A 14,930-nucleotide genomic window follows, 5' to 3' on the forward strand; every position below is an offset into this window, starting at 1 on the left:
AGATCTTGGATGTAGTTCAGTAACGACAACCTTTTTTCTCGAGATGGGGGAATACGGGTTGGGTAGAACTGATCCCCTGGGGGCCGGTTTTTGAAGGACCACCTGTGGCCGAAGGTGATAGTGGCCAGGGTCCAGGTATCCCTTATGGTTTCCGCCCAGACCAGCTTGAAACTGGAGAGTCTTGCTCCCACTACCGCTGGTCGGACGGGCGCACCTTCAAAAGGGCTTCTGGTCACTGGAAACAGGCGCCTTAGGCTTCTGAAACTTCATGAAGGAGGTTTGAGGGTTCTTCCAGCTCCTTCTATACTCCTTGCCTGGTCTGTATGCTCTCGCATCCCTATACCTCTCTGGGAGGTTCCGCTTAAAGGGAGGAGGTCTCTGTTGCTTGGGTCTCCTGTCTGAGGGGATGAGCCCGGACTTTCCGCCGGTTACTTTGGAGATGGCTGTGTCTAGTTTTGTTCCGAAGAGGTGCTCACCATCAAACGGAATACGACACCAGTTGGATTTGGAAGCTGGATCCGCCGTCCAGGGCTTTAGCCATAATGCTCTTCTGGCTGTTACTGAAGCCAGCATAGATTTAGATGCAGACCTGATAGTGTCGACTGAAGCTTCAGCCACAAAGTCGCCCGCCAGGCTTAACTCTTGCAACGCCTTTACTATTGATTCTTGGTCTGCCCCCTCTGATACAAGCTTTTCCGTGCTTGTGGACCAGCTCGAGATGGCTCTTCCTACTGCAGCAAGTGCTATTGCAGGTCTGCAGGCGCCTCCAGCCGACAGGTAAGCCCGCTTGAGATCCGTGTCGATCTTTCTGTCGAGGACATCTCTAAACGTTACCGCGTCTTCTAACGGGAGGGTAACATGTCTGGCTAGGCGCATCAGGGATGCATCCACTACCGGAGGGGACACCAGAGGGTTCACCTTAGGCTCCTTGAGTGGGTATAACTTCAGTAGTCTGTTATTCAGACTAGACTTCTTTTCTGGTCTCTGCCATTCTTCTTTGATCAGGTCCTCAAGTTCTTCAATGAACGGGAAGGATTCCGGATCCTTTCTAAGCTGAGGAAAATACTTCCTCTGCTTCGGTTGGGCTTGCTGGGGTTCCTCCCAGCCTATCGCCTCCTTAACCGATTTTATAAACGGTTCTACCAGACTGAAGTCGAATCCGGCCGATACCTCCAGACCCTCATTATCCGACAGGGAGTCTTGCTCCTTCGATGTGCTAGCCCGGGCTGGAGAGGTAGTGGTAGAGAAATCCACCTCGGATACCGAGGCCTGGGGGGCTACGGCCCCTGCTGAATCTCCGACCTCCGAGATTCTCTCTCTCTTGCGGCCTCTTCCCGGCATGTCTGACAGACCAGTTTTCCTGGAAGAGCCGCTGCGCCGCAAACCCAGCATGCGTTCCCGGTAGGACGGGAGTGGCGTGCGGGGGAACGATGCCTGCGTGAAGGCGATCTTCTGTGGCGGGATCGGCCGTGTCTAGAGCGCGACCGGGAGCGGCTTCTTCTGCGGCTTCCTCTCGAGCGGCTTCTTCTGTGATAGGAGCGGCTCCTTCTATGTCTGGAGCGACTTCTCCTGCGTGAGGACTCTCTTTGTCTTGAGGCAGACGTTCTTGAAGACCTGGTAGGGCTGACCAATTTAGGCAGCGTTAGTAGTGCTCTCTTTTTCGATCTTCAATACTTACATTTGTCTTCCCCCCCCTTACCTAATAGGCTGACGGTGATCTGCTGGGGCAGCGGTCTCCATGGAGAGAAAGCGGACTGGAAACCTGCAGTGAGAAACAATAAACAGCGCTATGCAGAGGAGGCTTCAGAGGGAGCAGGAATCCTGACTTAAAGGCAGTATAAAGGAAGGCCACTTACCTTTGTAGAGCGCTTTGGAGTCCAAACAGACAATCTGTCATGCATAGACAATCAGCAGCAGCAAATGCAGCTACTGCTGGGCTTTTAAATCCGCCGCCATCAGCGTCGGACGCTCGCGCATGCGCAGTAGCGCCGTGAGACACCCGGCGCCATCTTGGAAGCTGGAAAGCAGCCCAGCGGTGCCCAAAACGACGTACCGCGCATGCGCGAGGACGCCGAGAACGCTCGGCGCTCCGGAGAGCAAATCAGGAGAACCACAGAGCCCAGCAGACGGGCAGAGGCACTGGTAGGAGAGGGGGAAAGAGGGGGGGAGACCGCTGCACACAACTAAGCCTGTTTAAGGCTTATTTCATGAGGCCACAATGAAGTTTTCCTGGCCATTCCTCCAGCAAGCCTGTTTAAGGCTTTTGTGGGCTGCTGCACTTGAAGCCTGTTTAAGGCTTATACTTGTGGTCAGACAGCTGAATGAGATGAGAGTATGCCCCTGAGATCACCAGAGTGGGGCTCCTTCCATTTAGCTCGTTTAGAGGCTGTACAAGAAGGACTTCCATCCAGGAGAGGCTAGAACCTGGCTGGGGCGAAGCGGTAAGGGGGTGCTGATCCGTGCGTCCTGACAGGTGAGGAAAAATAAGAGAATACTGGGGCAGGTGTCTACTCTCTAATTTATAGCTATGTGGTCCTATCAGGTTGTGGAGGCGGAGTCACAACCCAACGTGTATGCTGCCATGATGCGACAGGAAAGAAAAGTTTTTGTGCTATCATTCATATTCTCTGAAAATGGCCAAGAAATCATAAATTCTGCCAGGGTATGTTAACCTTTGAGCACAACTGTATTTATGTGATTAGCATAAAGAGCGTATGTCACTGCCTCGAAGGAGGCAACCATGGGTCCAAGGCCCTCATGCAGGCACAAAGTGAGGGTTTTTCTATGGGCCCGAAAGGCCTTGGCATGAGAGTTGAGGGACTTGTCCTGAGGCAGGAAGATCCCAGACAGGGCCATGTCTAAACTCAGGGCCAGGTATTCTAATCTGCGAGAAAGGTCTAGCAAAGACTTTAATAAGTTAAGGACCCAACTGGTTAAAGGAACCTGCATAAAAGGATGGAAAGAACACCCACTCTATAAATTTAGGTTAGTGTTTCTGCCAAGCAATGTACGTAGTGGTATAAGGCCATTGGTAAAAGCCCAAGTTGGCTGTGGAGTGAAGAATCCATTAGGATAGAATTAGGATCAGGGGTCTTGTACTTAGTTCAGACAGCAATCATCTAACATAATTTATTAACAATAATAAAAAACAGGGAATTGTTCTTACAAAAATTGAGAGATGTCATCACAGAGCAAGATTAGTCTATTCAGACTTGACTCACTCCCTGTGTAAAAGTGCATCCAGGGAAGGAAAGGTGCTGACAGTCTCAAAGAACCTAGGCTGACAATGACCCACATTGCGAGAATGGAACATTTAAATCAGCTGTATAATGTGCTCCATGTGACAGCCTCAGCTCAAATACCCAGGTGTTGATTTACTAAAACTGTAGAGTGCAAAATCTGGTGCAGCTCTGCATAGAAAGAAATCGGCTTCTAACTTCAACTTGTTCAATTAAGCTTTGACAAAAAAGTCTGCAAGCTAGTTGGTTTCTCTGCAGAGCTGCACCAGATTTTGCACTCTCCAGTTTTAGTAAAGCAATCCCACAGAGAGGTACCGAGCAGAAATACTGAGGCATTCTGCATTCAGAAGCATTAGCAAATAGGGTGATCACCCCAAGGTCTGCCATGATAGCAAGACTGTTAAAAAAATTGATGTGACCTTTATGGCAAAGTCACTTTGTGAGGCTTCCATTGACACTACTGCAGGGCATTCACCATAAAAGTAATTATTCTTGTGATGAATGGACATTTTCTTACCAAGCATTGGTGGCATGTAGAATTATTCTATAGGTCCTCTGCTTTCAGGGAATAATTTTTGTTCTGGGGTTTTAGGTAGTAACACGAAAAATGTGCATATGGAGTGTAAAAAATAAAAAAAGGGTGGTGATCCTAAAGTCTGGTACACACATACTAAAAGTCGGCCAATTCAGCAGGAACCAGGTGACTTTCGGTAAATGTGTATCACTGTCTGTCGAAAGGGTTCTACTAGAAAACCAGTATGGGATTGGGTTTGAAGCCAATGGCTGCAAATTCTGATCAGTGTATTCTGACAGGGAAAGTCCTTGCTGTCAGAATACAACAGCTCAGCGGGAGAGATTCCTGCATCCGCATTGTTGTGTTGATGTGAGGATCTATCAGTTTTTTTCACTCAACGCTGGTCTAAGGCCATTGTCCTGCTGGAAGGTAACCCTCTGCCCCAGTCTGAAGTCTTTAGTAGACTCTAACAGGTTTTCTTCTAAGATTGCCCTGTATTTGGCTCCATCCATCTTCCCATCAACTCAGACCATTTATCATTTTCCTTCTACTTCACAATTATGAGCCACTTTCTGTTGGTCTATCACATAAAATACCAATAAAATAAATTTACGTTTTTGGTTGTAACATGACAAAATGTGGAAAATTTCAGGGGGTATGAATACTTTTTCAAGGCAATGTAAACAAATACCTGTGAACGATATTTGTCATGTCATTGAATGTACTGATGAAAACTTTCTTTGAATGTTCGCACAAACTTTGTTTGAAAATCTACTAGCGCACGCACGGCCAGCTTTACACTGACAATGAGAGAGGATAACAAAGGCACAAGCATTGTACAGCATTAGTAATGAGAAAACAAAGGATATATGCTGGGGAGAATAGAGGAGAGAGAGAGAGAGAGAGAGAGAGACACACAGACACAGAGAGAGAGAGAGAGAGAGAGAGAGAGAGAGAGAGAGAGAGAGAGAAGCTTTTACAGGGTGAAATGGATATTACAAGGGGAGTGCTGATGTGCATGCTTGTTCCAATGTTGTTACTGTCATGAAGCCCACACTAAGCAATGATGTGCAGCTGCGCATGGAGCATACAGTATGTATATAGACAGGAAGCAGCTGGAGGATAACAGCAGCTTTGTTATATGCATTTCATTTTGTAAAAATGGCAATTGTTTATGTTACACCATGCTTTAGCTGCTTAGCATATGAAATGTCATCCATTTACAGTTTAGATCTACTTTAAAACCTCTGTCGGATTTCCACTCTTTTCTTTGTACCACTGAAGGAGATTTCCCCTCACTTCCTGAGAAGAAAAACCTTCCCTTCTCTAGAGCTTTGCTTGAAACTAATATTCCAATTTTACTTTAAAAGTAGAATATACTCCTAGATTCCCCCTTTAAAGTGTTACTAAACCCACAACATTAAAATCTGTCTGTATATGCCGTAAAGCATGCTTGTTATACTCATTATGGAACCTAAGGGGTTAGTCCTCTGCACTGTGTAAAAAGGCAGTTTGATCCCGTCTTCTCTGATCCTCTCCTTCTTCCACTGTCTTCAATATATTTCCTGCTAATACAGAGCCAGGGGACAGGCTGCACATGCTCAGTTTGGTGTGTATTGCTAGAGTTTTTTTTTCCTGGGAGAGTGCATGTGATCAGCACAGGGACAATCAGCACTGTCTAGATAGAGGGTCAGGGGTCCTGCATCCTGATAGGACAGTCAGTGCAGAATGAAAACTCCTCCTACAAGCTTTAACCAGACACTCATAGAAGTCATAAGACTGCTATTTACTGCTGATGAGAAAATGTATTTAGCAGTTTATATTTACTAAAATAATTGCATTTCCATGTTCTGTGGGAGACCAGATATAATAAATGCAGGGTCCTGGGTTTAGTAACACTTTAATGATGCACAAAGATATATTCAATAAGTTATGATACGCAGATTGCATTCTGGTAAGATGCTAGGGGCATTAGATATGCTCTTTAAAGAGGAAGTAAACCCTGATGGGTTTTACTTCCTCTTTTGCTCCCTGTAAAGCCTGCAAATTAAAAGCATAATGGGCTAGTATGCATCACATACTTGCCCATTATGTGACACTTACCTGCAAACTAATCCATCACTGTCCCCTGAGCAGGCTATGTCCATCTTCGCCCCTCTTCCTTCCGGGGGGCTGCGGACTCCGGCTCTGTGACTGGCCAGAGCCGCGTGATGTCACTCCTGCGCATGCGCGCGGGAGCCGTCAGTAATGGCACACGCTGGGGGAAGAAACGGCACGGAGGTCCGTTTCTTCACAACACATGCGCTGATTACATCATCAGCGCACTACAATTGAAATATCTCAAACAATACACGTTTAGGAGATATTTCCACTACCCATAGGTAAGCCTTATTCTAGGCTTACTTATAGTTAAAAGACACTAGGGAGGGTTTATAACCACTTTAAAGCAAGATTAAATACAAAAGCAAATATCTATTATATTGCAGCTTTCCAATTCTTAGATGTGATGGTTGCGATAGTTTTCTTTTTTAGGCTTTCTTTCCTTTATTTTAATCTTGTAAACCAGCCAGTAAATCTGTTGTTAGCAGTTAGAGTCCTGAGACAAACCATTTACCTCTAACAGGAGTGGTTACAATGATTTTATTTTATTTATTTATGTAAAACCTTTATCCCAACAGAAAAAAAAACATTGCTATAGCTGCTTGTGTAACTGCAGCGTGAGCTGGAATTTGTCTTCAATTTGTTAGTATATCTAAATCTGCTAGTACATCTAATGCTCCCCTCTCCCCAGACAATGCTGCTGTCCAAAGGTACCCCTGTGCTCCTCCATCCTGAGCGGGGGCACTCTAATACAGGAGTGTTAGAGGCCAGATCACCAGGTAAAAAACAGAGGGGAAAAAAGCCTAAAAAAGAAAACTAATGCAGCCACCACATCTAATGACTGGTAAGCTGCAATATATTACATTTTTGGCTTTGGGTTTAATATCGCTTTAACACACCTCCAGTTTGCGGCCCATTTATTAGGGGCACACAGGCGCTGCCCCCCCATCCATCCCTCCGGCCCCCTAATCTACATGCAGGGCACCGGCGTATGGATTCCAATGGGGGGGGGGTGTTTATTTTTGAAGAACGTAATTAGAGCCATAGGCTCTAATAGGATTCAAAAAAAGGGTGGGCTCGGGGCGTCAAGCACTGCACTCAGTTATGTGACAATAGTGAATGAATATTCGCTATTCTCACTCTGATCCTCCTCCCGGCCAATCAGGAAGTGGGTCCTGAGACACGTCACCCGATTGATTGAAAGGACAGGCAATCCTATTGGACGCCCAAGAGGAGGAGGGAGGAGACACATGGCGGAAGCTGCCGTGATGCAGAGAAGGAGGAGACACCTGCCCGCAGGAGCGCTGCCTGCTCGGAACCTAGATTGGGTAAGTGCGGGGCTGGACACAGGCTAAGAACACCACCTGCTGCTACTGCACATCTCTTTGAAATAGGAATTAATGTTCCATCTTGGGGTAGAATTGGTGGTCAGACAGTTGCTAATGATGTACAACTGCTAAATGTCAAGCAAAACTAAACTGAAGAAATTCTTAGACGTCTGCCCTGCATTAGATTGTCGTCATTCTTTAAATAGTAAGCTGTGTCTGGCCCTGTGAAAGGTGATGGATTAGGGGCACATAATACCTGGATGAGCCTGTCTGTCACCTTTTCATTTTCCTCCTGGTGAAGTCTCCTTTCTTGTTCAAGAATAGCCTGCAGTTCACGTAGAGTTGGATTCTTTTCAGGCGACACGTGATTGCTGAGCTGGATATAGAAAGAAGCAAAACGTAAGTGTTATATAAACAAGACACTAAAATCAGTTTTTCTTCTCAAAGCAAACCCAAAATATTCAGGGCTTGTATACAGAAGTTGTTTAATCCTGTAAGATAAATTATGGATTGATAGAACATAAAAAGTTTCTGAAATAAGACAAAGCTTCAAATGATTTATTAGTGTAAAGTACGGTAAACAGTTATTTTCAACTTAGAATTTTTTCCTGATTATCAAAGAAATTCCCTTTTACAAGTCCCCTAGGTACTCATTATGTGGTTGTAAAGGCAGAAGGTTTTTTATCTTAATGCATTCTATGCATTAGGATAAAAAAAACCTTCTGTGTGCAGCAGCCCCCCTCAGGCCTCCCTAATACTTACCTGAGCCCCATCTCCATCCAGCGATGTTGCACAAGAAACTCGGCTGTCCGAGACTCTCTCTCCTGATTGGCTGAGACACACAGTGGGCGCCATTGGCTCACGCTACGGTCAATAAAAGTCAGTGAGCCAATGATGAGAGAGAGGGGACGGGGGGCCGAGTCGAGGCTCCAGGTCTGAATGGACACACAGAGCAGTGGCTCGGCTCAGGTGCCCCCATAGCAAGCTGCTTGCTGTGGGGGCACTCAGCAGGAGGGAGGGGAAAGGAGCGCCGACGAGGGACCAGAGAAGAGGAGGATCAAAACCACTGCACAGAGCAGGTAAGTATAACATGTTTGTTATGTTTAGATGGGAAAAAAAGCAAGACTTTAGTATTACTTTAAGGCTGGTTACACACTTCTGTGTTGTGGCAATGTGCACGTTGCTGCATTACATGGTACCACTCCATGCAGGTGTTAGTGCAGTGCAGTGCCATTTATTTTTAATGGCCACCCACAATACACCAAAGCAATGCACCTTCAAAGCATTACAAAAAAAAGGAATTGATGAAGCTTCTTGTGTGCTTGGAAGCTTTGGCAGCCCATTAAAAAATAATGGGTGGCCTTAAAGTGGAAAGAAACTCTCCAATACACTCACCTCCACCTTCCGGCGATGCAGCAGTTAAATCCTTCATTGACCCACTGTCATCTTTTCTCCAGGTACTGTATTTTCAACCTCTTGATTGGCAGGTGGGAGATTACGTCATCCTGTGCATGCGCATGGGATTCAGTGATTCTGGCGCATCTGCAGTATACCGGGTATGCACATTGAGCACTGCATATGCACTACATATGATTATTGCAGAAGAGACTGTCTGCTCGCAGTTTTCTAAAAGGTTTAGTTCCACTTTAAGGCCAAGGTGTGAAGCCAGCCTTGCTATGTCTGCAATAACTATAGTATATTTAAGGGATCACCAAATGGCGTACTGCGGTCTGGACCCAGACCAAGTGACAGTCCTGTCCAGACCGTGGCCATGCCATTTAGAAGCTGGGTATCCTCTCCTAGGTCTCCCGCTCGGTTGCCGCTGTCATCCTCACAGCAGGGTGTGGGAGGAGCTACAGAAAGTGGGAGTCTTTTGCAAATTAAGAAGTGGTAATCATCCGACTGTTAACAAAATAAGTTGGGCACCTCCCACCCTCCGGCCAGATCTGCAGCTCTTCCCCCCCACCCTGCTGTGAGGATGACAGCGGCACCACAGCGGGAGACCCGGGACAGCACATCTAGACTGATGAGTGCCTCTACCCTGCCGAAGATAGGGCTGTGCAGGGGAGGCTTGAATTCATGGGGCACTGTTATATGATGAGCACTGTTGTATAAAGGGGTACTGTTATGTGAGGCGCACTGTTGTCAGGTCACCTGAGGCCAGGTGACAGATGCGCTAAAAGCCAGCAGATGTTCACCAGAGCCTCTAGTGGTGAGGATGGGTTTGGCTGCAGCTGACTCCAGGTCGTAGCCCCCCCGAGTCACTTAGCTCAGGCTCACGGATCGGCTCGGGAGGGCAGAGCGGAAGTAGCAGTCCAGGACAACAAGGGATAGTCGGGGCAACAAGCAGACAGGGATAGACAGGAGAACACGCCAAGGTCGGGGTATCAGGCAGACAGGGATAGTCAAAGAACAAGCCAAGGTCGGTAAACAGAATCAGACGTAGAGCACATGGCATGAAGCACACAGGAAGCCAAACACACAATATTGATCAGCAAGGGTTGGCTTGCAGTGCACAGGTTAATATAGTGTTTCCTGTTAAGAGGCTGGGGTGGAGCCATGCTTGAGGGAAGATTACTTAAGCACCTAGGTGAACAGCGATCGGTCTCTAAGCAGAACACAACAGAGAGGTAAGTGAACAGACAGACATGAACATTACTGCAGATTCATGACAACTGTGATGTCAAGAGCACTGCGATGTAAAGAGACATTCTATGCATTAAGATAAAAAAACATCTGTTTTAAAGAATTCACCTCAGTCCCCACCTCTTATACTTACCTGAGCCCAATCCAATCCAGCGCTGTGCATGACAGCTGAGGCTCTCCCAGGTCTGTTCCTCCTCACTTGGCAGATTGATAGCAATGGCTCCCGCTGCTGCTAATCGAATTCTGTGAGGAAGGAGCGGGATGGGGCCAAGCGTCAATAACCGCAGACAGGACAGCTCAGGAGAGAGCCCACATGAGTGCCCCCTTTCTATGGAGGCACTTGCAAAAGTGAGTGCAGCTTTCTATGGGGCACTCACCGAAGAGGAGGAGCCAGGTGCCCCAACAGGGGACCTGAGAAGAGGAGGATCAGGGCTGCTTTGTGCCATACCATTGCACAGAGCAGGTAAGTATGACATGTGTGTCATTTTATTGGAGAAAAAACCACAAAGCTTTAAAGTGGTGTTCCACGGAAAAAAAAAAGCATGAATGTTCCTAAAAGAAAAAAAAAAGAAAAAGATTTTTTTACTCACCTCTAAATGGTTGTTGCTAGGGGGTCCCTCGTAGTCTGCCTCCTTCAATGCTGGGCTGGTGACATCACTTCCCCTCTGCGCAGGAAGGGCTCAGCTCTGCCCCCTCCCTCTTGTCAATCATTTGGGACACATTACAGGTCCCAGATGTGCGGCGCCGCTCGCGCATGTGCAGTGGGTGCCCGGCTGTGAAGCCACAGCCGGGTGCCCACAGTTGCAATGGCGGTGCCGCTGAACGGAGGGGGAGACGAGCGGAGCTTCTATCGCCCGCATTGCTGGACCCTGGGACAGGTAAGTGTCCGATTATTAAAAGTCAGCAGCTGCAGTATTTGTAGCAGCTGACTTTTAATTTTTTTGTTAAAATGGGAACTCCTCTTTAATATCACTTGAAGGGTGCTGTATTAATGTTTTAAAATTTTGTAAGAAATTTAAAGGGATATGATACATACAGTATGACTTGTTTGAAGGCACATTCACTTGTTTTGTATCCATTGAAATTAAAACACCATCCCCTGAAAAAAGCTGGTCAAATCATAACAGGGTAATGTAATTAAATGCATAGTTAGGTTTCATATACTGTAACCTACAGGCAGTCCCCTAGTTACAAACATCCGACTTACAAACGACTCCTACTTACAAACTGAAGGAGACAAAAGGAAGTGAGAGGAAATCTACCCCTAGGAAGGGAAATTCACTCCTGTAATGCCCTGTATACACGGTGGGACATTGATCGGACATTCCGACAACAAAATCCATGGATTTTTTCCCGACAGATGTTGGCTCAAACTTGTCTTGCATACACAAGGTCACACAAAGTTTTTGGAAAATCCGATCGTTCTGAACACGGTGACGTAAAACACGTACGTCGGGACTATAAACGGGGCAGTAGCCAATAGCTTTCGTCTCTTAATTAATTCTGAGCATGCATGGCACTTTGTGCGTCGGATTGTGTACACACGATCGGAATTTCCGACAACGGATTTTGTTGTAGGAAAATTTTATAGCAAGCTCTCAAACTTTGTGTGTCGGAAATTCCTATGGAAAAAGTTTGTAACCCGGGGACCGCCTGCAATTGTAAACGGCATGACCATGACAGGAAAGCTTATATACTTTCTGCAGACACTTTTCTTGGCTGAGTGCTTGCATTTGTTACTATGGAGAATTGATATTCATCTCATCAGTGGTTGATAGGTCTAAAGCTACTTTCACACTGGGGGAGTTGGCGGTAAAGCAGCATTTTTAGCGGCGCTTTACCGTTGTTTTTGCGGAGATTTTCAGCCGCTATCGGGGCGCTTTTAACCCCTGCTAGCGGCCGAAAAAGGGTTAAAACCACCCACAAAGCGTTTGCCGGCAGTTCGGCGGCGCTGTCCACTGACATCACATCTCCACCCACCGAGCTCCGGACAACAGACCCACCCACAGAATATGCAGTTTTTCGGGTCTAATAACAGAGAGGGGGGAGACATTTGACAGGTAAGGGTACATGCAGGAGGCATGTATATCCTTATAGATAACCCCTATGGCAGTAGTTTAGAAAGGATGACATTGGGTTTACATCCACTTTAATTGGGCGCTATTTACAGGGACTGCAGGATCATTTATCGGTGCTATAGTAAATGACCCCAATTATGTATTTGTTACATTTTTTTTTTTTTTTTTATTCACAGACATTATTAATATTATTAGTATATTGCGGTTTTTACTTTTTCAACACACAAATCCCATTTGATACGTTTTATGTCTCATAAAAAAAGTAATGAAAAAAAAATCTAAAAAAGGGATTTACTATACAAAATTTACAAAATCTCCTGCACTGGTTTTGTAATTGTGCACACAATACAACAAAAGCACTTTACGTCAAATTACATATTTATTTAAAAAACATTTAAATAAATTTAAAAAATGCTGAAATGTCTAATTTTTTATTTGTTTCCATATCTAAGGCCAGTGTGATAGCAAATCTATTCAATAAAATCAAGCTTAGTTCTGGCATATCGTTTTGAAATATTATACAAACCCTATACCTAGAAACACAAAAAGTGTCTATGAACATCTAATTGTAATAAGTTATGCAACATTGCTAACCTCTAGACTGAAACCGCCCTTGTCTCCTGGCCTGTAGTGCTTACTGTCCCCATCTGCTCTGCGATGTGATTCGTGATTTACATGGAGACGATGGGAATCTTCTTCATGCTCATGGTGGGGTTGCCATTCCATTTGTTCCCTCAGCTTGGACTGCTAGGTGCATGGGTAGTATATAAACACAAATAAAAAGAAGACAAGGGATGGGGAGGTAAAAAGAAACAAAACATAACAAAAACAAAAACCAAAAACCAAAAAAACAGACATACAAACGAAAACAAAACAAAAATGGGTAAGGTAGACGACTGAAAAAACTACAAGACAAAGAAAAGCGTGAAGAGAAAGACTAACTTAAATATGGTGGCATAAGACAGTGATGAAAACAAAACCAAAAAGAGTATGAGCAAAATGATGGGCTGAAATATCTGGAAAGCAAGAGAAAAAACAAGGGGGAAAAAAAGAATGCAAACACTGGTTATGAGGCGCGCATGCAATGAGAGGTGCATATGTCATACCAACAACAAGCGTGCAGGCCATGAAAGCAGCAGCATACCAAATTTCTTCCCCATTGTAACGGTAAAATGTTCCATTTGATATGAACATGCACTACTAAAAATTCTAGGATATCTTTACTCCTTTACCACAATACTGGCAAATTTAATTTAAATAATCATTAAAGCATAAATTACTAGTCGCCAACAAACGGATGCTTATAAACTGCAGTAATTTTGAATGTATACAATCTAGATCAATAATTTAGTTGGGGAAAAAAAGAGTGCTTGTTTGTTAATGGCATAAAGAAGCAGAAACTAAACCAAATAAGCAACACTAATTACCTGAAAGTCAGTTATAAGTTCTTTTCCAAGATTTCCAATTGGAGAATCTCGAGAAGCAGAAGTCAGGGTGGACAAGAAACTAGATGATTCTGTGAGATGTGGCATTGGGGACAGGTCTTCTGCATGCTCTTTTAGACCTTCCCCCGTGTGCTCAACCATTTCTAGAAACCTATGCAACTCTTTCCTGAATACTTTCATTTTTGTATTGATGCTGCTTAAAACTTCTGACCCAGAGGTGTCTCCTCTGTCTGGACAGCCCTTTAATACTTCCTCCACAGAACTGCTTGTCATCTGCAATTTGGCATCATAGATCAGGCTATCTGTGTCTGTAATTAGGTGCTCTACGGTCTTTCCTAGACGTTCTGCTTCACTTTTCATGTTCATAAAATAGTGCGCATCTTCTCTCAGTTTAACCAATTCTGCACAATATGTTTCACCAGACTCAGAGGGTTTTAGACTTTCAAAGCCTGAGGTCTTCTCATAGGCATCTTCTGAGTCGCTCTCTCCACCAATAGGACCTTCTCTCTTTGGTTGAGCATGACGTCCCTCTTCGCTGTCACTTTCTTTTTTCCCTGCATCACTTTCTGCATCACTATCACGTGGGCTTGCTGTTCGCATTCCCAAGTGTGACACCAAATCATAACGTTGAACATTCGATAGTAAAACTCGGTTTTCATACTGAAGTTTCAATACTTTAGAACTAAGCTCACTTATCTGAATTCGAGCTGCCTTTAGCTCCTCCTGTATTGACCCATTGCATTTGGAAGAGTTGTCATCAATCCAGACAAGGTCCTGCACAGGACCAAACTTGAATCTGTTCAGCTCAGTTGTAAGCTGTTTATTGTGATCCTCTATCTCAGATATGGATCTCCTCAGCAGCTCTGCTTCCTCTTCCACAAACTGGAGGTGGCGTCGTAGCTCTGTGGCAGATTCCATAGAATCACCATATGGTGAGGTAGGAATGCTTGAAACGTACTCCCTGCTTAGAAATTCTTTTTCATACTGGCACCTGAGGTCTTCCATTTCTGCTTTAATTCCCCTGTTTTCCACCTCTAACTCAACTATTTTTCTTCCAAGGATATTAGCTTCCTCTTCAACCAACTTAAGACGCAGTTTTAACTCAGCTTCTCTAGTGCTGGGTGGGCCCCCAGTCTCTCCTGTTGGTAGAGGACTTTCTACATCTCCATAGACTGACTTGTATTTCTCCAGTTCCTGCTCTAGATCATCCTTCTCTTTTCCAAGTTTTGCCATTTTTTTACGCATCAGTGTTGCTTCCTCTTTTGAAAACTGAAGCTGACATTTTAAATCAGCACTGTCTTCCTGTATAATAGGAAATACACAAATACAGTTTTTTTAATTAACATTTTCAAGACAAGAAACAAATATGTACACAATCTGCAAATAATGGAGTGAACTGTAACCATAAAATATTGTTATTGGCCATTCTCTGTGCAAACTGCTTTCCACTTTAGGGTAATCAGTTCTCATCAGCAACTTCTTACCTAAAGTAACATTTTTTTCCCCAGTTGACCTGATGGGGAGCCAGTAGGCAAATCTGTTCAAAATGGAAAATTTGCTAAAAACATTTGCTCACAGTA

General features: G+C 44.9%; 1 protein-coding gene across 6 annotated transcripts in view; it reads right to left on the reverse strand.

Annotated features, from left to right (window-relative positions):
- Positions 1 to 14,930, reverse strand: part of MTCL1 (microtubule crosslinking factor 1) — a 256,548-nt gene that overhangs the window by 82,440 nt on the left and 159,178 nt on the right. For 3 of the 6 annotated variants that reach the window (XM_073631365.1, XM_073631359.1, XM_073631362.1), the window contains exons 5-7: positions 13,333 to 14,652; positions 12,500 to 12,652; positions 7,438 to 7,557 (exon numbers count right to left, since the gene is read on the reverse strand). In XM_073631365.1, the coding sequence (XP_073487466.1) occupies positions 7,438 to 7,557; positions 12,500 to 12,652; positions 13,333 to 14,652 (1,593 nt within the window). The remainder of the gene's footprint in view (positions 1 to 7,437; positions 7,558 to 12,499; positions 12,653 to 13,332; positions 14,653 to 14,930) is intronic. The other 3 variants (XM_073631361.1, XM_073631360.1, XM_073631363.1) reach the window with 3 other exon arrangements.

This window comes from Aquarana catesbeiana, linkage group LG05 (genome assembly GCF_042186555.1).
Source record: "Aquarana catesbeiana isolate 2022-GZ linkage group LG05, ASM4218655v1, whole genome shotgun sequence".
NCBI classification, from domain to species: Eukaryota; Metazoa; Chordata; class Amphibia; order Anura; family Ranidae; genus Aquarana; species Aquarana catesbeiana.